This window comes from Vulpes lagopus, chromosome 3 (genome assembly GCF_018345385.1).
Source record: "Vulpes lagopus strain Blue_001 chromosome 3, ASM1834538v1, whole genome shotgun sequence".
NCBI classification, from domain to species: Eukaryota; Metazoa; Chordata; class Mammalia; order Carnivora; family Canidae; genus Vulpes; species Vulpes lagopus.
Window position 1 is genome coordinate 59,462,295 of NC_054826.1, and position 25,690 is coordinate 59,487,984.

Below are 25,690 nucleotides of genomic sequence, written 5' to 3' on the forward strand. Positions count from 1 at the left end.
TTAGTTTCTAAATGTGGCCAGGGAGACTGGTCTGCCAGTTAGTGGCATATGAGATAGGAAGTTGCCCCTCTTAAAATTTCTATCTTGAAAATAAGCGAGTAGCAACGTGAAGGATACAATCAATATGAACAGGACTGGAATGTGGTAGGGTTGTCGAGGATGGGCTGCAAGTGACGGAAATGGTGGCAAGTGCTTTGCTCTGGCCCTGTGGGTGCTTGGTCGCAATGCCCTCCGCTTCCTGTGTGTGCCCCTGACTGTGCCGGGCTTCGTCACTAAGGCAAACCCTGGAGGGGGCATCCACGCCTCGACCCCAAGCAGCCCTCAACTGATAATAATGGACACCAGCTGCAGGATAAATAACTCCTTGTCCTTGCTTCTGGGGCCGAGAGGCGGGCTCCACGGTCTCCTGGAGCTCCCTGGCAGGTGGTCACAGCAGGTACAGTGCTTAACAACAGATTTTCATTGAACTCCTTCCCTTCCCTGTCTTTCCCTGCTTCTCAACGGGTGTTCTCTGGGATCCTCCAGAATAAACCTCTTACACCAGCATGTTGGTTGCAGGTTGCATTTGGGGAACCCAAATTCAGACGCACATCACTAGATAGAGGAGCCCCCCGCAGCCTCACCTCCCCTTGCAGGAGCCTGGTCAATCCCTCCCCACCCCTCCCAGACCCCCACCCCAATCATGCAGCATGAGTATATGCAGCTGGGGCCCTGGACCGGGGCTGTGAGGGTCCAGGTAGGAGAAGCAGCCTCATCCCAAGAGGGGTCCCGACTGCCTGTCGGGGTCCCGGCCCCCAGATGCCCCCCTGCGTAAGCCGATGCCCTCAGCCCTCTGCCCCCTCTCCTTCTGGACAGGCCTGGAAAGCAGATATGTACCAGCTGGGCCTCAGGCAGCTGTGTCCTTGCACACCCCGGCTCTGTGGGGGAGCCAGCAATGAGCTAATACCGCCGAAGAGAGGGAGACAGGAAGAGTAGCCTCCTGACAAGCAGAGGCCTGCCCCCGGGGGCTCCCGGGGAACCAGAGAGAGAAAACTGCTGAGCCAGCCTGGAGACAAGGGCACTCTCGTCTCGCTCCACCCCTGCCAGCACCAGCCAAATGCCAGAGGAACCAACAATGCCCGTGGCTGCTTCTGCTTAAAAACAGAATCTGTGCTTGCTCCCCGCAGAAAATGTGGGAAATAAAGTGTTACCGCCCTACCCACCTACCCCCCTGCACCCCCCCGCCCCATTCCAGATAGATCCATTATTTATAAGTTGACATTTGGGTATATTTTGTTTTCTGTTTCCTGTGCACCTGGTTGAGGTCACACTGAAGTTAACCATTTTTGTTACCCTTCTGAAAATTAATATTATATCCTAAGCATTTCCACGTAGTAATTCTTGGGAGACCTGGTTTTACTGGATGTGGGGCGGCCATGGAAATACTCAGCTCTGTCTTTCCAGGGCCCTGTAGCTGCATCCCAGTCTGTCCTCTCCCATTCTTCGGTGGCACTGCCTGGCTCCCCACTGCGCGCTCCGGACACCCCAGGGCTACCCCTCCCCCCAGTGCCTTAGCCTGGAATGCTGCGTCTGCAAACCCTGTCACGTGTGCTCCTCCTCACTGTTCTTTTTCTCCAAGAGCTGAGACAGGCCACTGGATCCCAGGCCTCTGCCCTCAGGGAGCCGGGAGATGGAAGGGGAGCTGGGTACCACTGGCCCAGGATGACCTACCCCACCTGCTCACTCAGGGTCACTCGGAAGGGGGACTACTCCCTGGGTTCCACATCTGACCAGCTGGAGGTCCAAGCCCTCTCCCAGCACCGTGAGTCACGTGGCCCGGGTCTGTTTCTCCCATCGGAGCCTTAGTTTCCTCTTCTATAGAATGGGCATGCTGATAAGAGCCCCTGCAGCCGCTCCCATAGCAGTGAATCAGCAGGAGGTGAGCAAGCCCTGGGAACAGGTTTCATCCATTAAATAGGGCTGACCAGGAGTCGTTCCCAGGGGCCTGGTGATGAAATCCAGAGCCCTTTCCTGAGCGGGACCTGCCCTGGAGTGCAGGAGGAAGGAAGCCAAATCCCTCCCCCACATCCCAGCTCTGCTGAGCTGGGATGTGGGGGAGGGGGCCGGTGTCCAGGAGGAAGTCTGTCCCCAGCCTTGACAAGGCGCCCAGCCTGGCGGCCTGGCATTTCAAGGGCAAGGGCCCGCCTGCCCCGCTGTTTCTGGGGAAGCCAGCAAGCGTTAACAAATCCCCTGCAATTTGCACCCACCAATCCCGCCCGCTCACTGGGCGGCCGCGAGCCATTTTTCACGCAGAGCTGCGCACAGCTTTGTCTTAGAGAGACAGATCTGGCAGGGTGTCCCTGAATGAGGCCATTTGTCCTCCCTGGTGATGGTGACGGTGACGGGAAGGTGGCTGCATGCTCTGGGGTGGGCAGAGGCAGAGGGGGGCGGGGTGGGGTCCTGGGGGAGGCACGAAGGTGGAGATGGAAGCAGAGCCTCTGAGAGAGGAGACCAGCAATGTCCCCACCACCAGGGAGGCCTGAGAGCCCCCGTCCAGCCAGGTGGGAGTAAGAAGGATTGTTGTCAAAGACAGAGGGAAGCAGTTTAGAGCCTCCTTCTCCTTCTCCTGCTTAAGAGTCCTAACTCTGGGAAACGAACTAGGAGTGGTGGAAGGGGAGGTGGGCGGGGCTGGGGGGTGACTGGGTGATGGGCACTGAGGGGGGCACTTGACAGGATGAGTACTGGGTGTTATTCAGTATGTTGGCAAATTGAACACCAATAAAAAATAAATTTATATATATATAAAAAAAGTCCTGGGTACAAGCAGTGAAATGACCTGGCTGGCAAGCAGGTGTTTGTGGACACAAAGCGGGTGATGCACCTTGCTTGGGTCTCCACTCCCGGGCCCTGGGCTCAGGCCGCTGTGTCGGGACATGGGGGTGTGCACAGAGCGGAGGGCAGAAACACACGCGTCCATCCGCAGGGCCTGCCGGCTTCCCAGACTCAGAGAGTGCTTGAGGCACGAGACAACGGGGGAGGCACCGGCCCCTCGGAGGGGTCAGCTGTCACCCAGTTAGCGGTGAGTTGCGGCTCCAAGGTTCCCATTCAGAGGAAGACAGGCATTTTACCGCACGGTGCAATCTCCCAAAGAGCAAATGTTGGCAACTAATACGCATTTTTAAAAACCACCAAACATCGGAGCTCAGATGTCTGCGGGTCACATCCAGCCCACAGGCTGGTGACTGGCACCCGCCCTCTGCTCGTCCTCAAGGAAGGGTTGTCAGGGGCACCGTCTTCCGGCCCCGATCCCTGTTTCCCCCGTGCTCTGGTCCCTTCTCCAAAGCCCGCTTGGTCACCTCTCCCAGGACCCTGCTGGGAAGACCTGGCATCTCCGGCACCCGCTGCTCTCTGCATGGGGCCCATCTGCCCACAGCCCGGGGCTTCTTGTCTCCCACGCGAGAGCCCAGCGCCACGCTGGCCCTGTCGGGCGGGGAGGTGGGAGGGACCGAGGATGGGTGGCGGGCACTGGCGCCTGGGCTCAGCCCCACCTTGCTGGGACCCGGGGCGAGGCCCGCTGCAGCCTCCGGGCCCTGGGCCTCCTGCCCTAGGGTGCTGGTGTGCCCCCCCCCCCCCCCCCCCGTTCTGCTGGGGTCAGCTGGGGGGACACAGAGTCATGCGACCTGGGACGTTGGCCGCGGCAGGCAGGGGGCTCTGGGGGAGCGCCTGCTGCTTGGTGCCTGCCCAGCCGGCAGGCGTGGGCCGCTCGGTGCGGGGAGGCTGACATTTCCGCGCCGCCTGCCAAGTTGCTGAGGGCTGGCACGGGCGGCCGTGGGGGCGGGGGCGCTGCGGCCTCAGGGCGCGGGGAGGCGCCAGGCAGGTGGCCTTCCGGGAGGCCGAGCAGGGGCGGGCGGGCCCGGCCCCGGGAGCCTCTGGCCGGCGTGCCCGCGTGCGCGTGCTCCCGTGTGCGAGCGCACAGGCTAAAGGCTGCGCCAGAACAAAGAGCTGGGGGCTGGGAGGCGGGGGGCCCACGTGCAGACGCCTGGCGTGGCGGTTTGCTGCAGTGTCTGCTCTGCGCTCCCGCTCCGTCTCCGTCTCCCTCTCTCTCTCCCTCTCTCTCTCTCTCTCTCTCTCACACACACACACACACACACACGCACACACGCACACACGCACACACGCACACCGTGCAGCGCTCAGCACTGCCCCCAGGCCCGCGAGGCAGGCGCACAGCCCAGCCCAGCCCAGCCCAGCCCAGCCCAGCCCAGCTCCGCAGCCCTCCCCACAAAGCCCCGCTGCTCCTGCATGATCTCATCCCCGCAGCCACCCTCGCTGGGGCCTCCTGCCAGGGACCGACAGACCGACGGGGAGCTGGCGGGCGGGGGGGAGGGGGTCGTGGGGGGTGGGCACACCGACGGGCATGGCGCCCTGACACAGGCGCACGCATGGATGTGTGCATCCCCACAGACCACAGGCGTGCAGCCACCGTACAGACAGGTACCCCCACCCAGATACACATCCCCGACACACACACGGATACACATCCCCAACAGACACACACACACCCCCAACACACGGATACACATCCCTGACACACACTTACACACGGATGCACACCCCAACACACGGATACACATCCCCAACAGACACACACACGCCCCAACACACGGATACGCATCCCCGACACATACACACACAAACATGGATGCATACCCCCAGACATGGATATACATCCCCAACAGACACACACAGATGCACACCCCAGACACGGATAAACATCCCTGACAGACAGACAGACACACACACACAGATGCACACCCCCTGACACAGATTTGTATCTCCAACAGACACACACACACGTTCACCACCATACATACACAGATGCACACCCCCAGACACGGATACACATCACTGACACACACACACACACACAGACCACATCCCCAACAGACACACATACACACATGGATGCACACCCCCAGACACGGATACACATCCTCCCCCACAACAAACATGGATGCACACACCCAGACATGGATACACATCCCCAACAGACACACACACACATGCACACCCCTAGACACAGATTTGTATCTCCAACACACACACACGCTCACCACCACACACACACAGATGCACACACCCAAATACAGATTAGTATACACACAAACACACACATGGATGCACACCCCCAGACACAGATCTATATCCCCAACACACAGACACCCTCACTACCACACACAGACACACACACACAGGGAGAAGGTCTGAGGGGCAGTAGTGAAAGGAAGGACCGACAGAGACAGACATAGGACACCAGAGACCCTCAGAGAGAAAGGAGAGGGAGAGACTCAGTGGGTGAGAACTGCACACGCCAGTCAGACACAACCGGAGCCCAGGCGGAGATGGAGAGGAGGGCGAGAGGTAACATGGGCTGGCGGCAGGAGCTCTGTGGATAGAGCATGCTCTGGAACCACAGCGGCCTGGCTGTGGCCAGTGTGGACCCCCCCGAGGCCATGGCGACCCTCAGGGCTGCACCCAGAGGTGGGGTTACAGCAGGTCATGCACCACCCTGAGCCTCGGGAGACAGAGCAGTGGGAAACAGCCCAGCTGGGGCTGCACAGGCCTCAGAGACAGGGCACTTTGTGGGGAGGCCGGGGAAGGGGTCAAGGGCAGACGGAAGGCTGGCGGCCCGTTACTCGGCACCAGCACCGCTGTGCTCAGGTATGGGTAGCTCCCCCTACTCCACAATTAGGGGGCTGCGTTAACCCTCACAGGACGCCTGCGGGGAGGCACATCGTCCCTCTTTACAGATGAGGCCATGGCTCTGGGGGGCAGTAGAGATGGGAGCCAGAGTTGGAGCCGCCTGAGAACTCGGGGTCACCACCCAAACCCCCACAGCCTGCACCTCTCTCATGACCCGACCTGCCAGACCCTTTATCCTTACAACAAGAGCAGCAGCTGAAGCCTCCGGCCTCAGGCTGGCAGCCTGCCTTCCCCAGGAAGGGCCCAGCAGGGGCCTGGCTGAGAGCTAGAGCCACCGCACTTCCCAAGGTGGGGGTGTGAACCGCGGGAGGTGGTTAGTCAAGGCCATGGGGGTTTGAGTGCCAAGAGGGGAATTAAAGCAATCACGGAGCCACCAGCATTGTCGGGCCTTGACGTTCTCGCAGCTGCAGAGTGGGTGTGCGGAGGCCCCACCTTAGGGTATATCCTTCAACTTAAGAGACACGATGCCCAGGAAAAGGCTCCATAAACTGTGAAGAGCCGTGCACAATGGGGAGCACAAACAGAGGGAAGAACAAAGCCCTTGTTGCAGGAGGAGCGAGGCTGGAACACCACTCAGCAGAGGGCAGGGCCAGGCTACGGAGATGTGAGCGAACTGGGGGGCTCTCCCAAACGGACTGCCTTCCCAGATCCTGCCCAGGAACACAGGGGCCTTCGCAGTTGAGGTCCAGAGGCAGCTGTGATGGAGTGGACGGAGACTGGGCCCGAGTCGGGAGGCTCTGGGGTGAAGGCCCAGCTCTATCCTTCATGAGCTGTGTGACGACAGGTAAGTCACACACCTCTCTGGGCTTCTAATTCCTGATCCGTAAATGGAGACAATACCCGCTGTCTCACACAACCGAGTGCGCTGCAGCCAAGTGTAAGAGAGCATCCTGTCCGTGCCAGCCGGGGGCATGAGAGCCCCTGAGGGACCGGCTGCCTTGGGACCCAAGCCTCTCGTCCCCGCTGAGGGAGCAGCTGGGTCTTCTGCGACAGCCACTCTCCTGTTGTCCTCTGGCCCCCACCCCAGCCACACTTTCCGGGTCTTGGTGTTGCCTCTTACGCACCCCTGGGTTCATCCCTTTCTCTCCACTCCATCCCACAGCAGGGGAACCTTCCTGGGCTGGCCACCACCACCCTTGTCCGCAGCCATCTGCCAACCCACTCCCTGCATCTACGCGGCCCCTCCCCCTACACAAGCTGTTCCTCCTTCGTAGCCAGAGTGATCTTTGCAAAATGAGAATTTAGCCATGTTCTTATCATTCGTAGCACAGAAACCACAACCCTTGAGACAGGCCCTGTGTGTCTGACTGCTGCTGGTTCCTGCCTCTGGGCTCTGGAACCACTGCCCTTGTTTTAGTTCTGCCACAAAGCCATGCTTCCTTCTACCTCAGGACCTTTGTTCAGGCTGTTCCTTTTACCTGCGAAGAAGCCCTTCCTCTTCTTCTTTACCTATTTAACACGTCTCAATCTTCCGGGCTCAGGGAAGCCTTCCTGCACCCCCGAGGGGTCTCACAGCATCCCTGCCTTACCCTTCATGACACTTTCTAGAGCTTGAATTTACACACATGCACACGCAGACCCACACACGGCTATGATTATTTGATGTTTTTCTTTCCTTTTAGACCGGGGTTGGGAAACCACAGGCAATCACCAGATTTCATAAATTAGGTTTTATCGGGATTAGCCATACTCATCTGTTTATGTATCGTCTAAGGTTGTTTCTTCTGTGTAGCCTGCGAAGGCTAACCTATTTTCCTCTCCGGCTTTTCACCGAAGTTTGCTGACCCCTGCTCTAGACTCGTTTCCTGAGGTTGAGCACATGCGTCGCTAACCCTCATCCTAACCCCATCTGGCCAGGTTGTCCGCACAAAGCAGGTGCTCAACAGAGGCATGGATATAAATCCTTCCCGGATAAGTAACAATTCTTACCTTGTCAAAATCGTATTGACTTAAGTTATTATTAAAACTGCAGATTCAAGAAAAAAAAAAAAAACAAAAAAACCCCTGCAGATTCCATTAGGAATAGACATCACTTATGATATTCCAAGACCATTCTTTGGCCAACAGCTCAATACAATGGCGACATCCCAACACAGCTGGCACAGCGAGGACTTCGGAGTAGCCACCGGCTAACCATAACTGCGCACACCTCCTGCACTGCCCCACCTCGCATGCCCGGGCTCTGCAAACGTACACGGCGAGGAGCACGAACCCGCATTCGAGAGATTACAGGTTGAGCAGATTTACGAAAATACATCGTGAGACGCCTTTTACACCTTTCCATCCAGGCTGACTCTATGTCCACTCCAAAGAACTGATTGACGAATTCAGAGAAAACGTCTGTTTTATTGTCATACACAGGAAATAATTGATTTTGTTTTTTCTTTTTCAGTGAATTGCTCTAACATAAAAAAAAGGTTAACAACATCTGGACACTGCGTTTGGCACTGCGCATCCATCTAGAACTTACAATGACCCCTCCAGGGTCAGTCTCACCGTCATTCCTGCCCTCCCAAGGAGATCAACTAAGGCTCAGAGGTCACACACTTGGCAAGTGACAGGGCCGGGCTGTCCCAGGTCTGTCGGAGTGAAAGCTTACACCACGCCCCGCGCTGAAGCAAGATCCTGAGGTTGGTGGGAAACGCGGAACCGTATCCTTGGTGTGCTTAAAGCCCTCACACACAGTGCGGCCGGCACGTTCTGCGGCCCACGTTTAACACAGAGGCAGGCGGTCCCATTGCGTGACCAAGTGGTGAGGGAGAAAGCTCCGCGAGTAGGCTTCTAGAACCTTGCACATACTGATTCACCCTTATTTTGTGTTTTATTTTAAATGCAAATGTTTTGAATGAACACAGATGCGTGTCGGGGTGAAGCATGTCGACTCTAGAGGACAGGCCTGGGCTCAAACCCCAGTTCTGCCACTTTCCGGCTCTGTGACCTGGAGAAACCTCCTTAACTTCTCTGAGCCTCGGTCCCCTCATCTGTAAAATGGGGATGATCACAGCGCTTATGCCAAGGGGTCGTTAGGGTGATGAAAGGAGAGGACGCCTGTCGGGTGTGGGTGTGCTTGGGCCCCCGGCCGGCCCTGGGGCACCCCCGCAGATAAGAACACTGCCCGAGAGGAGGGACTGGCCTCAGCCGTGGGCCGCATAGCCCAGTGGACAAGCTGCTGTTCCTTGGAGGCTCACACCAGCCCTGGATGAACCGAGGCGCCAGCTGGGGGGCGGGCAGGGGGCGTGCAGCCCAGGTTAGAATCCGGTTATCCTCCCACCTCCCAGGAACATCTGTGGAACCACCAGCGGTCACCTACCCGCAGACTTGGGAGTGAACTTGTCTCGGTTCGCAGCACACACCGCCAGCAGTCTGTAACCGAGGTCCAGGTCAAAGCCTTGCTGAGCTGCCACCCGACTGACCACCTGCCAGCGAGAGAGAGAGGAAGGGCCTGGTGAGTCACTGCCGGCGCCAGGCCTTGGAGCCCGGAGTGGCGATGTGTCCATTCAGCAGGCGGGGCAGTGAGGCAGGCAGGCGAGGGCGAGTCCCCAAGGTCAGGCGTAGCTGAGACTCAAAGTGTGCCTTGCTCAGTCACTCAGCAAACGTGGACAAGCACCTCCTCCATGCCAGGCCCTACGGTCCTGGCCCCTGCCCTCAGGGGTTTCTTGGCTGCCGAAGGACCTAACCCCAACTGCTGGACCCTGTGGCTTTTCAAGGACTCGCTGTGGCCACATTCCAAAAGGTGCTGTACATTGCCTTTTGGATGGCTAGGGGCCAGGCCTCGCTCCCCCCGGGGCAGCTCCCAAACTCCCTTCTAAGTCCCAGCCCGGGACATCTCCCGCACCTAGCACCTCTCCCCATCCCTCCCTGAGCTCCTGCACCCACCTTCGTGGGTGCTTGCTGCCCTCACTATTGCAGGCATGGTCCTCACCCAGTGACACTGGCCCCTTCTGAGTCAAAGCCTTTGCCTAAGGAGAAGCACGGATTTAGGACACATTGCTCCACGGAGCTTGAGCTCGGAGCTGCCTGACAGATCGCTAAGGCCTTTCCAGATGGACACACCTCTGCTCCCCAGGACTCAGCTCTGCGCCAGGCCCCCTGCAGCCTCTCAGGCCCAGAGACCGCAGGCCCGCACGCTCAGCAAGCACCTGCTGGCACACATAAGCGTGTCAACAGAACCTTGCTGACAGCTGTGTATCTGCAGCCCGGGGGTCCCTCCCTTCTTGAGAACCTCTGAAGTGTGGGCCAGGCCGGGGAGAGGTGAGGGACTGGGAGGGCCGTCAGTCCCTGGGGGCAGTGTGGGGCGGGGCGCTCTGGGGGCCCATCCGGCTTCCCTCCTTCCCCGCCCGATCCCAGGTGTCCTGCCACAGCCTGACCTGCTCCCTCCTGCCCGCCTTCCTCATTAACGGCAGCAAAATTAGGTTTTCTTATGAACAAGGAAGGGCCTTGGAAGATGGAGTCTGTGCAGGAAGCAGCTGGAGCGGCCACGGCTGAGTGGGAAAGGAGTGCTCCCAGATGTGGGGGCTCGTGCTGTTAGGGAGGGGGGGCGGGGGGGAGACTCCACCATCATGCCCCTAGGGACACCTGCTTCAGAGGCGCTCGGAGGGCCTCAGGCTGCCAGGGGCTTAGTCTGGCCCCTGGAACCATCGGAGCAGGTGCCCCGTTATCTCCTCTGTGTTTAAGGGTTCATTACAAGGGCTCCAGGCCTAAAAAGGCTGGGAAATCCGCAGATCTAGGCCAAGCCTGTCATTTAAAGAGCATGAACACTTAAGGCCTGGACAGAGTGCGCACGGGGAACCAGGCAGTAGCCGGTGCACCCTCCCTTCCCAGGACCACCACGGCCTCTTGGAATGGGGTGCTGTTTCCCCACCCCTCATCTCCTGGGATCTCCCAGGGCAGGGAGGAGAAAGGACTTCTCAGGATGGAATGTTTGCTCAGCTTCTCTGCTGCAAACAGAAGCCTCTGACACAGAAGTCATCTCTTCCCCCAGGCGTCTTTTCCACGGGCTCTATTTACTCCTCACTACGGTTCTTAAGGCACCTGCTGTCCCCACACACACCCCTTGATCCAGAGGCTCTGGGCCACCTCAGGGCCAGCCATCCTCACTGTTCGTCTCACTGTCCAAGCAGAAAAACCAAGGCCACTAAGCTCTCTGCGGCCCGCTGATGGTTTCAGGTCTGGAGACAGGCACTCTCTGCAGTGGGCCTGAAAGGGTCCCTTTGGCTTAGATGGTGACAGTGGCGACCTTTTCTTTGGGTGGATTTGAGTGAGCACAGACGAGTTGTTTGGACTTGTGCATCAGTGAGGCTGCTGTTGGTGGGAAATGTTGACACGGGCAGACAGCGCGCCTAACGAGAACGCTGGCTTCTCGGGAGGAGGGCTGAGCGAGAGCTTTGTCAGCCGTCAAGGGCCAAATTCTCCCAACAGCTCCAGGAGGCAGTTTTACAGATGAGGAAACTGAGTACAGATATGAGACAGAGGTGAAGCATCTTGTCCATGATAGAGCCCGGGTGCAGCCCCAAGCAGTCAGGCCACCAAGACTGGGCTCTTTCCATGAGCGGCTCTTTTACAGCCCACAAGGGGTTAAGGCCATAACTCCCAACTGGCAGGGAGAGGAACCCTCAGGCTCTGTGTTGAGGGCAGGAAGGCAAAGGTCCCTCTGTTTGGCCAATACTGGCTAATCCTGTTGCTCTGGTTTGAAACACACACACAGACACACACACACACACCAAAAACCTAGCTAAATTGTGCAAGAAGGGCGTGGTGCTGATCTGAGGGCTGTCCTGCGGGCCTGGGAATGTCTGCTTGTCACCGAATCCCAAGCCCCAGCATTTACATGGGTCAGTGGCAATGTCCACCTTTCACCAAGGCCCAGAGAGGGCAAGGCCTTGCTGAAAGTCAGCACAGCGCAGGTGTGGCTATGCGGGACCCCGAGGCCCTCGAGGGCCTTAAGTACACACCCCGGCTTCTCTGGCCCAGCCTGGGACCCAGGTCAGTGTTGTGAGGCCGGTCTGATTGGCAGCGGTGGGGACGGTGGACTTGGGAGACCCCTCCTCCTCCAAGGCTGGCGGCAGCACTGCTGCTGCCCTCTGCTGGCCGCCGCTCTGCCGCTGGACCCCGGGGCCCAGGGGGCTGCACCCACAGGCCAGGGAGTCCAGCCCCTTGTGCCATGGGGACACTGAAGCCCGGAGATGACAGAGGGCGTGTGCTCAAGGTCACGCGGCCAGTTAGTCCAGTTAGTCCCATCGAGGGAGTGTGCTGCCTTGAAAAGTGGTGAGCGTCCCGGCCACGGAACAGGCCACGCTGTCCTGGAGACGCTAGAGGGGGGACCGGCCCGTGACGTGCGGAGGATGGCAGGGGACCTGGAGGCGGGCTGGCCGCACTGTCATCCCACCCCGACCTACACCCTGCGACCGAGGCCAGCTCCTCAGCCCCTCTGAGCCTCAGGTTCCTCCTCCGTGGATGGGGCTGGGTGTGTGAACCCTGGAAGTTCCACGTGCCCCCCAGTTCTATCTCGGGGCGCTCACAGAAGCCCCCCAGGGCAGACCCTCTCCCCACTCGGCCAGCCCTCTCGGGGCAGGGGTGGGCAGGTACTTGTGGCTGTTGCTGCTGTTGCCTGGGAGTCAGGCACGGAGATGGGGTTCTGTTCTGGCACTTTGTAGCTGCTGTACCTCACCCAAGCGACTTAGCCTCTCTGGGCCTCAGTCTCCCTATCTGTGAAATGCCCTCCTAGTGCAGACGAGAGTCGTGGACCCAGTGCCCAGCTCGAGGAGCCCGGTGTGCACACCCTGAAGGCTGTCTCTGAGGCTCTGGGGAAGTCCTCCCTGGAGAGCCGCGAGGGCACTGCCGTGTTAGGCTCGCTGGCTCTGTTCCTCTCCTTCCTGGCTCCCCCTTTCCATTCTCCAGCCTCCTCCTCTCTGTGCCTTGAGCATATGGAGCTCGCCCGACCCCAGGGAGTGAGCCCGGGGAGGCCAGCTAGTGAGGGGGGCACCCGGAGAGGGGGCGCAGCCAGCTCGGTCGGGAAACACCTGGTGACCAGGGCCCATACCCTAAGCCCCCAGGAGAGGCCACAGGGCCCCTGCACCACTGCATTGTGGGGTCACAGGGCCTGAAGGGGAAAGTGGGGCAGGGGGCTGCTAGCGGCTCTTCACCCCAGGGCCTGGTCCCGGTAGGACAAAAATGTGCCCATTTATGGCTTGAGGCTAAGTGGTTTTTAATTTCTCTCCTGCAAGGAGGCCAAATTCCAAGGCGTTTCTTCCCAGGGGTCCCCTCGATCTGTCACCTGGATGGGGAGGGGCACGTGTGTTTGGGGGAGCCCAGCAGCTCTGTCCTGCTGAGGCCCCGGGGGACTTCTGACCTCCCGCATCCCCTCCCTGCCCATGGGACATGGCTAGGGCTGAGGATGTGCAGGGGGACAGGAGGACCTGAAGCAGGGCCCGGTGGGGAGTGGGGGAGGTCAGGAGGACCAGCCTGGGATGTAGCAAGCAGGCTGCTGCCCTTTTCTCAGCTCTCGTTTGTAAAGCAGAAGTGACGATCCCGTCCCTGTCTGGCCCGCAGGGTCTTCAGAGGGATGCCAGGAGACAGGGCCCAGGAATCCCTGGGCATGCAGGGGGTCACTGTGACCTCCCCCTGCCTCGCATGTCCCTGCTGCTGGCTCCACTGAGCTCCAAGTGACAGTCAAACGCAACATCTCTGCAACTGTGGCAGGTGAACCAAAGACCCCTTTGTGGCCACACAGCAGGCCAGAGCGGCGGGGGTCAAAGCCCACCACTAGGCCAAGCGTGTGGCTCAAGCTGTCTGGAGATGAGGAGAGGCCCAGAAGAGCGGGTACTGTGCTTCTGTCCACACCGTTGTCCCTGCCCCAGAAGCCACAGCCTCCCGGCTGTTTAGTCAGATCCTATAGGCTCCTCCCTGGGTTCCCTCCTCCAGGAAGACCTCCCAAATCCCTCTAGCCTATCCTCTAGGATGCTCCCCTTCAGAGCCCCTGTCCTCACATAAATCATATCCTATCACTCACCAGCTTAAGACCCTCCAAGGCCCCCCCATCACCCTTCATATAACATCTGAGCTCTTTTCCCTCGACCATCACATCCTGCGTTGGCTTCTTTCTGCTTCCCTCTTAGACCTCATCTTGTATCCTTCTCCCTCCTATGCTCCAGCCATCTGAGAATCTGACACTTCTTCCTTTCTCTCTTTCTCGATTTATTTATTTGAGAGAGAGTGAGAGCGGGCACGCACAAGCAGGGGAAGGGGCAGAGAGAGAGAGAGAGAGAGAATATCCAAGCAGACTGAACCCAACACTGGGGCTCCATCTCCTGAGCTGTGAATATCAGGACCTGAGCCAAGGATCCTTAACTGACTGAGCCGCCCAGGCGCCCCCTGAGACTTCCTCCCGTTCCTTGAACAAATCAAGCCTCGGGACCTTTGTGCCAGCAGTTCACTCTGCCAGGAGCACCCTCCCCTCTCACGGCTGACTCCTTCTGGCCATTCCGGTCTCAGCTGGGGGTCGCCTCCTCGGGAGAGTTCTCCTGACCGGCACCCCATCCCTCTCAGGGGCGCTGGCTTATGTCCTCATTTGCTCCTTCAGTGTCTGCCTCCCCCGTCCCCCCTGGAACGCACATGGAGACGGTCCGCTGTGCTTACATGGGGGGGTAAGCTGTGCTTACACGGGAGGGTCTGCATGGTCACCTGTGAGCACAGGGCCTCGGTGAACGTCTGTCAACTGAGTAAGTGAATGAGAGGGCTGGGGCAGGCCTGCTTACCGGTCATCTGGTGCCCCGTGCCCACCCTGCCTGCCCAGGGCCATAGTGTGACTCAGCTCTGAATCCCTATATCCCAGGCAGGGGCAGGCTTGGGGCGGGGTGCTGGGGATGGTGGCAGCCAGTCTGGCCACACCTTGTGTGCGGCCCCCACCTCCTACGTCACTTATGGCTGTCAGCAGCTGGGGTGGAAATGGGGGAGGGAGGCTGGTAACATCTGTCCTTGCCTGTGGGGCTTAGCCTGAACCAGGGTCCCTGCAAAGAGGATTAAGGGAGCTGGAAGAGGGAGGGGCGCCCAGTGGGCTGGAGGATGGGGAGGGTGGGGCAGTGTAGGCAGCCGCCTGCTTTGGCCTGGTGGTTCCAAGGCAGCAGATGGCATCGGCCTTGGACAAACAGAGGAGCCCCGAGGGTCTCAGCGGCATCCCTGGCTGACGTCCTGACTGGCCAGGAGCGTTTCCTCTAGAGGCTGAGAGGTCACGGGCCACTTTTGACAGGCTGTGCGACCTTGGGAAGCCATCCCAGCAAGCCTCCGCTTCCTCCTCTATAAAATGGGGGTGATGGCAGGGCCCGCCTCATGCAGCGTGAGGACTCAGGTGAGCAGGAGTGTGTAGTGGGCCAGGTGCAGTGGCAGGCACAGAGGGGCGCTTTGTGATGATGGCCCATGACAATGTCACTCCTGTTCCAGGCCTTTTGCCTCCCTCCTATCCAGAGCTTTTCAGAGAACACGGTACCCCCGCACTTTACCTATCGTTCCTTCCTGGCCGGGCATCAACCTGGGCGCCCTCCTCCCCAGCCTTGGGGTACCCGTGTTCTCCTCAGAGCTGACTCGGGGCCTTCTGATGCCCTCGCTGGCCACCAAGGCTCCCTCATGCTTATGGAGGCAGGTCACATGGCCGGGGTCACCGGCAGCGAGCTCCTTCCACGAGGCTGTCAGGTGGCAAGCTCTGAGCTTGGCCCATCATGCCACGAGCTCCGGGCCTGGCCTCTGCCCAGCCTGTGTCCTAGGCTCGTAACCGAGCCGAGTGATCATCAGCTCTCTGGGTTCTGCTGTCCATCTGGGCCTTTGCACCTGCTGTTCCAAGTGCCTAGAACTTGCTCACGCTGCTCAGCGGCTCGGGAACTCCTGCGGAGGTGTCTGGGGCGCCTCCCCTGGGTTTGTCACCAGCCGCCCCCCCTCCCAGCAGCCAGCGCTTCCCTTTCTTGGTGCTGCTTCCCCTCGCCCACAGTGCTCTCAGCCTCTTCTCTTTCCGCATCGGGCTCCCCCACTACAGAGGGACTCCGGCTTGGCAAAGTCTTCTGTGGTTTCCCAGGACTTAGCAGAGGGGATCATATGTGATAAATGAGGGGTCAATCAGTGTTTATTTGGATGGATGGATGGATATAATAGAAGCTCAATTAAGGCTTCTGTAAATGGTTAGAAGGACGGAAAACTACAGAAAGAGCTCCACTGACGTTTGCCCAACCACATGAATGAATGAGTGCATAAAAGGATGGCTAGAAACCCTCCATGACTCTGCTTTGTTTATGGTGGAACATTTGTCTCCTCAGACTTGGAACTGCTCCCCGGTGGCCCCGTGCCTTCCCATCAAGTGTGGGGAGCCCACATCATCCTGAGGATGGTGTCTCCCCATCAGACTAGTTTCCCTGCAGGTATATGTTGGAGGGGGGTGCACACAGAAGGGCTGTCCCCTCCAGCACTGGTGTCTTTCTATCTCTCATCCTCTGTTGTCTGTGGCCTCTCCGACACCTGGACAAGTGCACGACCCCCACCTCCACCCGGGGTATCCTCCCTTGGCGCAAGTGCAGGTTGGGGGTAGTGAGGAGTGGTGCAGACTCACCGTCAAACAGCCCATCAGACTCTGCTCGAAGGGCCGCTGGAAGGCTCGCGGGTCTCCACACCAGTCCAGCAGCTCCGTGGCGGCATTGTGGAAGTTGGCAGGGTTCTGTAAGTGCTGCAGGAGAGGGAAGAAGGCAGCATGAAGCTCCAGCAATGAGGCCGGCAGGGTGGTATGGGGGTGTGGGGCCACAAGAACCCCAGGTCTCCCCGGGGATGACACTCAAAGAAAGGAGTGGGCCGGGATGAAGGATCCTTCTCAAACAACCTGTCATTCATTTTCTCTGTGCATCCATCCCACTCGATTCCTGCAGGATGGGGATTAGTAGCCCCACTGCAAAGACAGGAAAATCAAGGTATAGAGAAAGGCAATTATAGTAGTGATTTCTGGATGTGGCAGAGGGGGCAGGTAACCTCTGTAGGGCTCAGGAGGGTGGTTGGTGGCCCCCATACTTGGGGGCTGGCTCTCCCCGAGCCAGGACAGGCTAGCCCTGGAAATTCCTTCTTGATGAGGCCCTCTCCCCCTAACCACCACCACCACCACCGCCACACCGCCCAGGTCTGGACGTCCACCAGCTCTGGCTTCAGGGGAAGCTTTGCCATGGCCAAATAGGGCGGGGGTCAGGTGGGTCAGACAGAGGTCTCTGGGCCCAAACCCAGCCGGGGAGTTAAACTACAAGCACGCTGCGTCCCCGAGATTCTCACACCGGGGTCTGGTGTACGTGGCTTAGCTCCCCAAAACCGCATTTCCCAGGCCCAGTCTGGCCAGGCTCAACACTGCTGGCAGTGTTGGGAGGGGTCCATGCCTGAGCTCAAGCCCCCCCACCCCCACGCCCCAGATGTCAGGGCATCTGAGTCGACAGAGACTGAATCTTGGTGCCAAGGCCTCTAGATCCTGCTTCAGACCCAGGCCACAGGGCTGCTGGGGTTGGCGGGGTGGCTTCATTCTCTGACACCTGCCCAGGTCTTCCCAGGCCCCGCTGAGTCGGGCCCTAGCCCAGAAGACAAGCGACTGGCACAGGGTCACACAGCAGGTGAGGGGCAGAGCTGGGATTCCAGCAATGGTGTCACCGCCTGTAGGTCCTCCAGCGGGACACCTAAGGTGTGTCTGCAAGGGTCGGAGCATAAGCCAACTGCAAGGGGGATGGTGGGACTGTCTAAGGCCCTGTTGCCTTGGTGCCAGGAGACACAAGCACTTCCCCTGGGCGGCCACTTTATCCCAGCCCACGGCTCACTCTGCCTTGGAGCCAAGGCCGGGAGGGGACTTAGCAGCTGCCAGGTCTCAGCACTGGGAAGGAACAGAATGTGCAGTGGGAGCTCCGGGAGGCCAGGGCCCTGGGGGCTCCCTCTGCCTTCACCCCCTGCTAGCTGCGGACCCACGGCAGTCCCTCGCCTTCCCGAACCTCAGTCGTCCCATCTGTAAAAGGGGGATGACAGATCACAGCTTGCGGGTGGGGATTTTTATTTCTTCCGTGTAGGGTTTTGTGACAATTCTTACAACGTGGTTCACGCAGGAAAGATTTAAAAATGGATGGAAGGCAGGGAAGTGAATTAGAACAGGGTGCCCCTGGGGGAGGGAGCCGCGGAGGGGAGAAGAGGGCGAGGTCACGGGGCCGGGGAGGGTTAGAGGTGAGGCTCATGTGGCCCTGGTGGGCGTCTGGTGCATGGGGTGCTCCCAAGTGGGGCTGCCCTTGGCCCTGACTTGTGCTCCCGGAGGCTCCCCTGGAAGCGCAGCTGCGCTCGGCAGCCCTCGGCCCTGGCTCACACTCGCTCCTTCTGCGGAGGCAGAGCTCCCGCACTTGATGTGGAGACACGGAGGAAAGGGGCCCCTGCGAGGGCAGCGGGGGTCCTCGCCTGGGCCTCCTGTGCTCGCTCCCTAACCTGTGCCCTTTCCGAGGCTGCGGGTGGCCATCGGGCTCCATGCGCAAAGCCATGCAAATCGGCTAATTCCCTGCCCAGCAGCCTCTCTGGGCTAACTGAGTTATTCCGTTTATTTACGTGATGTCACACCCAATTAGCAGGGTCAGCAGCCACCACATGCTGCTCTCGGAGCTGCCTGCCCGTAGCACCCTCACCCTCGGCACCCTGCTTGGGGCTCTAGGCTCACAAATGGCTTCTGAGGCCGGTCTCGGGGGCCCAGTTTTGTTCTGGCCCGTGAGCACGCAGCCTTCCGTAGCACGCCCAGCCCACCTCCATGCCTCTCCACCCTTGCAAGGCCAGCCAGCCCAGGCGGCCTTCGGCTTGGGCTCTGGGTGGTCACTGGTGGGCGCGACTCATTGGCAGAAAGAACACAGGCATCCTGCTCAGCGGCTCTGTGGCCTTGGCCCAGCCCCTCCCCTCTCTGTGCTTCTGTTTCTCTTTTGACCATGAGGTCACTGGACTGCGCAGCAATACGTGACCTGGATCCGACTCTATCTCAGCCACTGAGCCACACGGGCCTGGGCGGGTTCCTGGGGACCCCTCATCGGTAAGATGCGGCAGTGACAGCCCGCAGGGCTGCTCCACGGTGTAGGAGCAATTTAAATGATGACATCCCCATTATGGAGTAGGTGCCAGGTCCAGACTGCTACTGCTCTGACCTCTGCACAGTTCCTTCTTCCCATGAGCCTCTTGAGAGAAGAAATAGTGCCCCGTTCACCTCTGGAACTCGTAAGGCTGGCACAAGGCCAGGCCCACGCAGAAACGGTTGGTGAGCAGTTAACTGGCCAAAGGACGGTCCCCCTGCGGTGGAGGCCGGCAACCTGGCCGCTTCAGAACAGGTCCCTACTGGCATGTGGAGTGGCCAGGGCTGGGTGCGGGGAGCTTGGCCAGCCTTTGATGGTCTGGGGACAGGAGCACAGGTTTGAATCATAGGCAGAAGCCTCCCTGGGTGTGGCCATGACTGGGTACTAATGCCTCACCTCCCACTAGACCGTCTGCCTATCTCCACAATTCCGAAGAAGATCTGGGCTATATCCACTGGCCACTGAGTCTGTTGCGGGGGGATTAGGGGACACCAGAGCCCAGACCTGTTGGATTGGCTACCCAGACCAAGTGATGAATGCATCTTCTGATTAGTTCATCTGTGAATCAAACAACCTGTCCATCCATCCAAAAATGAATCAGTCCATCCATCCATCCTCTTGCCCATCTACCCATTCGACCATTCGCTACTTTATTCATTTCCCATCCATCCATTCATCTACCTACCTACCTACCTATCTATCCATCCAGAAGTTATCCAACCTCCTGTCCATCCATTCATCCATCCATGTATCCATCCATCATCTGTATCTACCTGCCTGACTGCCCATCCCTGTGTCTATCCATCCACCCTTCCACTCATTCCCTTAGCTATCCATCGATCAGTTCATCCCTGCTCTCCCTCAACTCATGTGGGCCCTGGCCTGGGCGCTGTGTTAGGCTCTGCTGACTTTGAGATGAATACAGCACATCCTCTGCCCCCATGGAACTCAGCCTGGTGGGAGGCCTGATATGTGCCCCACAGGGCCTGTGTCTCAAAGGCGAAAGAGCAGATGGGTGAGGCAGCTGGGTGCCCAGGAAGCAGTGGGGCTCAGAGATGGGTGGTGCAGGTGCTCAGAAGGGCCCGTGGGGCTGGGGGAGGTCGCTGTGCAGGAATTAGCCCATGTGTGTGGCTTTGCACATGCAGCCCAGACGTGTCTATGACCGCTGGGTGGGGCGCATTGTAGAGAGGGCATTGGTTCTTCCAGTACCCGGGGTGGAGAGCAGGGAAAGGCAGTGGAGCCCGAGACCTGGAGGGAGGAGAGGCAGCAGGGTGCTTGGGGGAAGGCAAGTGTGAGCAATAGCTAGAACCAGGGTGGGGTGAGGTGGGGTGGGGGAACCTGTGCCGTGGAAGTGAGGCAGGCCTGGGAGTCTGAGGCTGCACAGCTCCCCCCGGGAGCCACAGACCCACCAGCCAGAGCTAGGCACAGCCAGCACATCTGTCATCCTCAGAGCACGCAGACCTGCTCGCCTTTCTCTTCTGATTAGGATAGAGGACGTCTGAGAATCAACAGTCTTCAGCCAGACGCGCCGCCCTCTGGGGCAGCCGTGGAGCAGACAGACGTTAAGTGCTGGGCTGTGTCTGACCGGAGGTGTGGAGGGGGATGTGGGGGGTGTAGGGAGCTCTGGATGGCTCGGGGGTGGGGGTGGGGACCCTTGCAAGTGCTCTGGGGTCAGGCTCCAGCGTACATCCATGTGCTCACACATGCTCATGCGCGTGTGCTATGGGCGGGCCCGGGGAGGCGGCTGAGATCCCTGGGCTTCCAGCTGCCCTGGCCCACGCAGGCCGGGAGTCTACTCTGATGCCATTCTACAGACCGAGTGGGGTGAAGGGGCAACGTCATCAGAGTCAGGGAGCTAGCAAGTGGTGGAATGAGGTGCAGACTGGCTGACTGGTAAATCTGAGCTCTGTGGCTATGCTTCGAGGGCGCAGAGGGTGCCCTGATGTCTAGGGGTGCAGAGGCAGGCCTGGGAGAAAGGTCAGGTCATGAGCAGACCTCAGAGGGAGCCGCGTGCCTGGTGTCAGGACGGGCTCACGCAGGGCGGTGCACCTGTACCATGGGGGGGGATGGGGGCCACTGGGAGCGGATCCTTCAGGGCCAGGAGAAGCTCTGCAGAGCCTGGAGGAGGAGGAGGAGGAGGCAGCGGCGGTGAGCACGGGGCTGGAGGGAGCCACCGTCTGGCTTCTATTCCGTGACCGTGAGCAGAGGCATAATTGGCGTTTGGGGGAGCTGTTGGGGCTGAGTTCAATCTGTAACAAGTCTTCTCCAATTTCCTCTCAGACCCTGCCCGGGCTTCCGAGGGAGCTCTGCTTGATGCTTATGAGAGGACATGCGCCCTCGTTCCCGAGGACGGGCCTCAGCTCTGCCGGGCCTCAGGGTGGGCTCAGGGAGGGCAGGCGACAGGGGCCAGGGACCAGAACGTCTCACTAAGCCACCTAAGCCAGGGGCCTCACCCCGGTGCTTGCCTGTCTGCTGCTGAGACATGGAGGACAACAGCCCCTGCTGCCCTGGGACAGCCCGGACCCATGTAACAGCTGGGGAAACAGGCTCAGAGACACAAAGGGACAGGCCTGAGACCACACTGTGGGCACATGGGGGAATGAGGGTGTGTGCCCAGGTCTCTCTGGCGTCAAAGTCCGTGCCCCTCCTACCATATTGCTCCTTCCTGGAGAAAAATAACACTCAGGAAGTCTGCACAGACACTGCAAGGCTGCAAGAAGGCTGTGCCCAGGGGACAGCGCGCCACCCCTGGTCAACACTGGGGGGCGCCCGCCAGCCCGGGCTCCACCAGGATCCTTAAAGCTGGGGGAGGGGGAGGGGGCTCCGAGCCCACCTGGACGCCCCGCCCCCCCTCCACAGGATGCTGGTAGGCACATTGCCTCTTGAGCATCGGTGGGAGCGGTCGTCCTCGGGGAGGAGAGCCCTCCCAGCACGAGTGAGGCTGGGCCGTGACTTTAGCTGACTCCCTTCCCTTCCCCATGCCTCAGTTTCCTTCCTTGTAAGATGATCTATTTTCCAGAACTTTCTTCTGTTTCTTTATAGAGAAACCCTGGAGCACAGGGGCAGGGGGCTTAGGTCTGGGAAGGAGCCTGAGCACTTCACTACATCTTCACAACAGCCCAGATGGCACAGCGGAGCCCAGAGAGGGCATGACGCTGGCCCCAAAGGGAAGGGGAGGGACAGGGTGGAGCTGGCACAGGAACCCTGGTGTGTGATGTCAGAGTCAGGCCAGTCTACGCCAGCAACGTTCTCACACGGTGGTCAGGGAGACCCGGGCAGTCAGCCCTGGCTTGTCATCACCTCCACCCAGCGCCCAAGAGGCCCAGCTCCACAGCACTGGCCACACACCCACCTGCTTGATGCACTGTAGGCGGTCATTGGTCTGTTGGATGTGCCTGTCCATAGAATTCATTCTGGCCGTTTCACTGGGTTCTACCCGAGAGCCATGAACGTTGTCCAGCCTGTGAAGACAGAGGAGAGCGGGCGTCACCGGGGTTGCACTGCACCGACAGCCTCACAGCCACCCTCCGGCCCCAACATGGACATGCTGGCCCCGGTGGCTCCCAGCAGGTTCCAGGGCCCCTCACGAGCTGTTGTGGCCTCTGTCCCAGCCAGCCCTGGCTGGAGGGAGGAACTCTGGCCACAGCTGCCCAGCTCACGGGGAAGCCCATCTGGGCTGTGGGCATGGGTGGGTGTTCTCTGTGGGTGACTCACGTCAGCACTGGGTATACATGGCCACCATAAGTCACGGAACGGCACACTCGGGCACACCCATTTCTGTGTGTGTGTGTGTGTGTGTGTGTGTGTGTGTGTGTGTCAGGGGGTGGTGGTGGGGATGGCAACCCCATCTTCAGATTCTCAGTTCAGGGTTTAGCCCACCTGCCGTGGCTCTGTGTGAGTGTGCGTGCGTGCACGTGTGTAGGGGTCTTCCCACGTGGCCCTCACTGCACACATGGTTTCGGTGCATGAACCCTGTCATGGGTACCATGATCCCCCCACCCCGAACCCCCATGCTTTAGAGTTCTGCATGGTACCAACCACGATCCCATTCTTCCCTTTCCCTTCCTGGGAAAGAAGAAGGGCAGGAATTAGCATCACCCCCTTTCCAAGACAGGAAAACTGAGGCTCAGAGGGGGGAAAGCAGTTACCTGGGATGGCGCAGGGAGCCAGCATCGGAGCCCAAACCAGGAACTAGGGCTCTGACTGCCAGCTCGTGGCTCAGTGGGCAGGGTACATGCATGTCCTGGCCCCCAGGCGCACTTCCTGAACAGCTGTGGGCCTCAGGAGCTTTAAACATGAGTGTGACTTCCTTCCGGGTGGTGAAACTAAGTGGAGGAAGCCCCTGCAGCGCCAGAAAGCCCCCAGAGTCCCCAGGTCTCTCTGGAGAGGCCATAATGGCAAAGGCAGAGGAGGAGAGAGAGAGAGAGAAAAAAGAGCGAGAGGAAGTTGGGAGACAGAGGAGAGAGTCTACCCACTACTCTGTGGTCCAGGTCCTTGGGCCAAAGCCGAAGTCTGCCCAGGGCCTCTGGGTCTGCTCTCCTGCAACCCAGTGGGCATGTCAGGCTACAGTCACAGAATGCTGGACAGAAGCACCCCCCACCCCCCTCGAACGCCCCTCACCTCCTGCCGTGTCAACCAAGGTCCCATTTACCAGGCATTTTCTGTGTGCTGGGCCCTTGCACTCTCTCCTTCACTCTTCATGCCCATTTTGCAAGACTAGAATTATCTCCATTTTACAGAATTATCTCCATTTAACAGGTCTGAGATCTGAGATCCGCCACGGCCCCACGGCTAGTAGGAGCCTGTCTGCTTCCGCGTCCTAGCTCTCTGCCCCCAGCCTGAGCACCCTGGCTGAGGAACGACCAGCAGAGCAAGCCCAGGCCCGACCTCGACCTTGGGAAGAAAGTCCTGGCCATACTTCCAGGAAGCTCCCGACTACAGCTCCTTCAAAGCCCTTCGTATTGTTCATTTGTACTTGAAAAAGCAACTCTTTTGCACGGTTCACAAATCAGTGAAGTGCTGGCCCTGTCCCCAGCCCCCAGGTGGCCTTCCTGGGAGGACTGGTGTTAACCAGTCTCCTGGGGGGGGGGGGGTTGTCTCATCTTAGAGAAGTGAAGATCTATGGGTACTATCCCTTGCCACCCCTTACAAAAACACATAAAACGACAGCCTTCCATACGCAGTACTTGGACCTTGCTTTTCTCCCTCTTAATCATATCTCAAAGTTTATTCCACACCGAGGTATAAAGAGCCTTCTTATTTTTAAATGGTTGCACAGTATTCCAAGGTACTGATGAATCATTTATCCAACTAAATTCTGAATGTCCACCCCTGCCAGGTGCTTCTCTAAGGCCCGAGGCCCCGGATGAGGAGGCCCTTCTGCTCAGAGGGCTCACGCTCCACACCAAGTGATGAAGCCTGAGGCCGTCTCCAAACGCAGTGTTGCAACACTCCAAACAGTGTTGCAGGGTCACCTCTTAAATCGGTCGCATGTGTGAATCCATCTAGAGAACGTATTCTTCGAAGTGGCATTTCTGGGTCATTTGGGCATTCGTACTTTTGATAAATGCTTTCTGGGTTCACTCACCCTTGGAGCTCTCCCACAAAAAGGTGAAAGTAGGGGTAGTGCCTCCCATTTATTTTTTTTCTGCCCTCCAACATCCCTCCATTCACCCCTCACCTATCACACATTTATACACCTCAAGAGCCAACTTCCCCATCCATCACTTATTCATCTAGATGCCTGTCTGTCCATCTGTCCATCCATCCACTTATCTATGCATTCATCCAGACACCTCTCGTCTCCACGTGCCCACGTGTGCATCCTTCCTACTGACTCAAATACCTCGCGCAATGTCTGAAGCATGCTGGATCCTATGCCACAGCTATGAGCCATGCAGAGATTAAAATGAAATCATTCTTGTACGTTCAAGGCATTCCTCATCCAAGCTAGTATTCACTCCATATGGCCCAGTCCGGGGACTATTTGTTGAGCTCCTCCTGTAAGACGGGTGTCGGTCCAAGCGCCTGCCATAGGCCAGACATCGTTCCTATATCCCCATTTTGCAAATGAGGACACTGAGGCCCAGGGGCTTTAGTCACAGCCAGCTCTAGAATCTTGGCTTTCCCATTACAACCTAAGCTTTGGGGCAGCGGGTGGGGAGGGGCCGGGAGTCCCCACTGGAGATTGCTGCCCACAGGTGTGTAGGGTATGTGTCATGGGAGAAGTGTCACTGCCCTCGCGACCTCTGTGGGCCCCCCAGGCAGGGGCTGAGTTTCTCTTCCCGAGTTTCCTTGTAGCGTCCCAGCCAGCCTGGCTCCAGCCTGGCTCCAGCCAGGCTCCTCAAGGGCTCCTGGGGCCGGGGACAAATCGTGGTGCCCAGGGGCCAGCAGGGGGCGCTGTTGATGAAGCTAAGTACCAGAGGGTTAGAAACCTGCGCGGTGGGGCTCTCTCCTTAGGGCCCTGCTGTGCAGCGAGTCCCCCCTGAGCGTCCCCACACGTAGGCATTTTGAGCCCACCTCTCTGGCTTTCTAGGCCTTGGATTCCCCATTTGTAGAGCAGGATGGTAAGTGGGGATTAGGTGGCCTTACAAGACCCTAAGTAGACTTTTCCCAGGACCGACGCAGCATTTTTATCTAGGGTCAGAGACCTAGTGGAGCCTTGAGTCAATGTTTGTTGAGTGACTGACTGACAGATGGTTTCTGGAAACCTAGGGGGCACTCGGTCCACTTTGGGAAGCCCGAGGCAGACATCAGGAACCTAGATCAACCCCAGCAGCCCCCTTCGCACCCGGAGGCACCCGGAGGCGGTTCTTTCTGCTGAGTGCCTCCCCCGCCCCACGCCCCAGCCTGGGCCTGGA

General features: G+C 59.0%; 1 protein-coding gene across 4 annotated transcripts in view; it reads right to left on the reverse strand.

The window, feature by feature from the left end:
- The window catches only part of ZMIZ1 (zinc finger MIZ-type containing 1), a 230,984-nt gene that overhangs the window by 85,469 nt on the left and 119,825 nt on the right, over positions 1 to 25,690 (reverse strand). For all 4 annotated transcript variants that reach the window (XM_041748268.1, XM_041748269.1, XM_041748266.1 and 1 more), the window contains exons 5-7: positions 22,183 to 22,291; positions 16,331 to 16,444; positions 9,053 to 9,158 (exon numbers count right to left, since the gene is read on the reverse strand). In XM_041748268.1, the coding sequence (XP_041604202.1) occupies positions 9,053 to 9,158; positions 16,331 to 16,444; positions 22,183 to 22,242 (280 nt within the window). In that variant the 5' untranslated portion in view covers positions 22,243 to 22,291. The remainder of the gene's footprint in view (positions 1 to 9,052; positions 9,159 to 16,330; positions 16,445 to 22,182; positions 22,292 to 25,690) is intronic.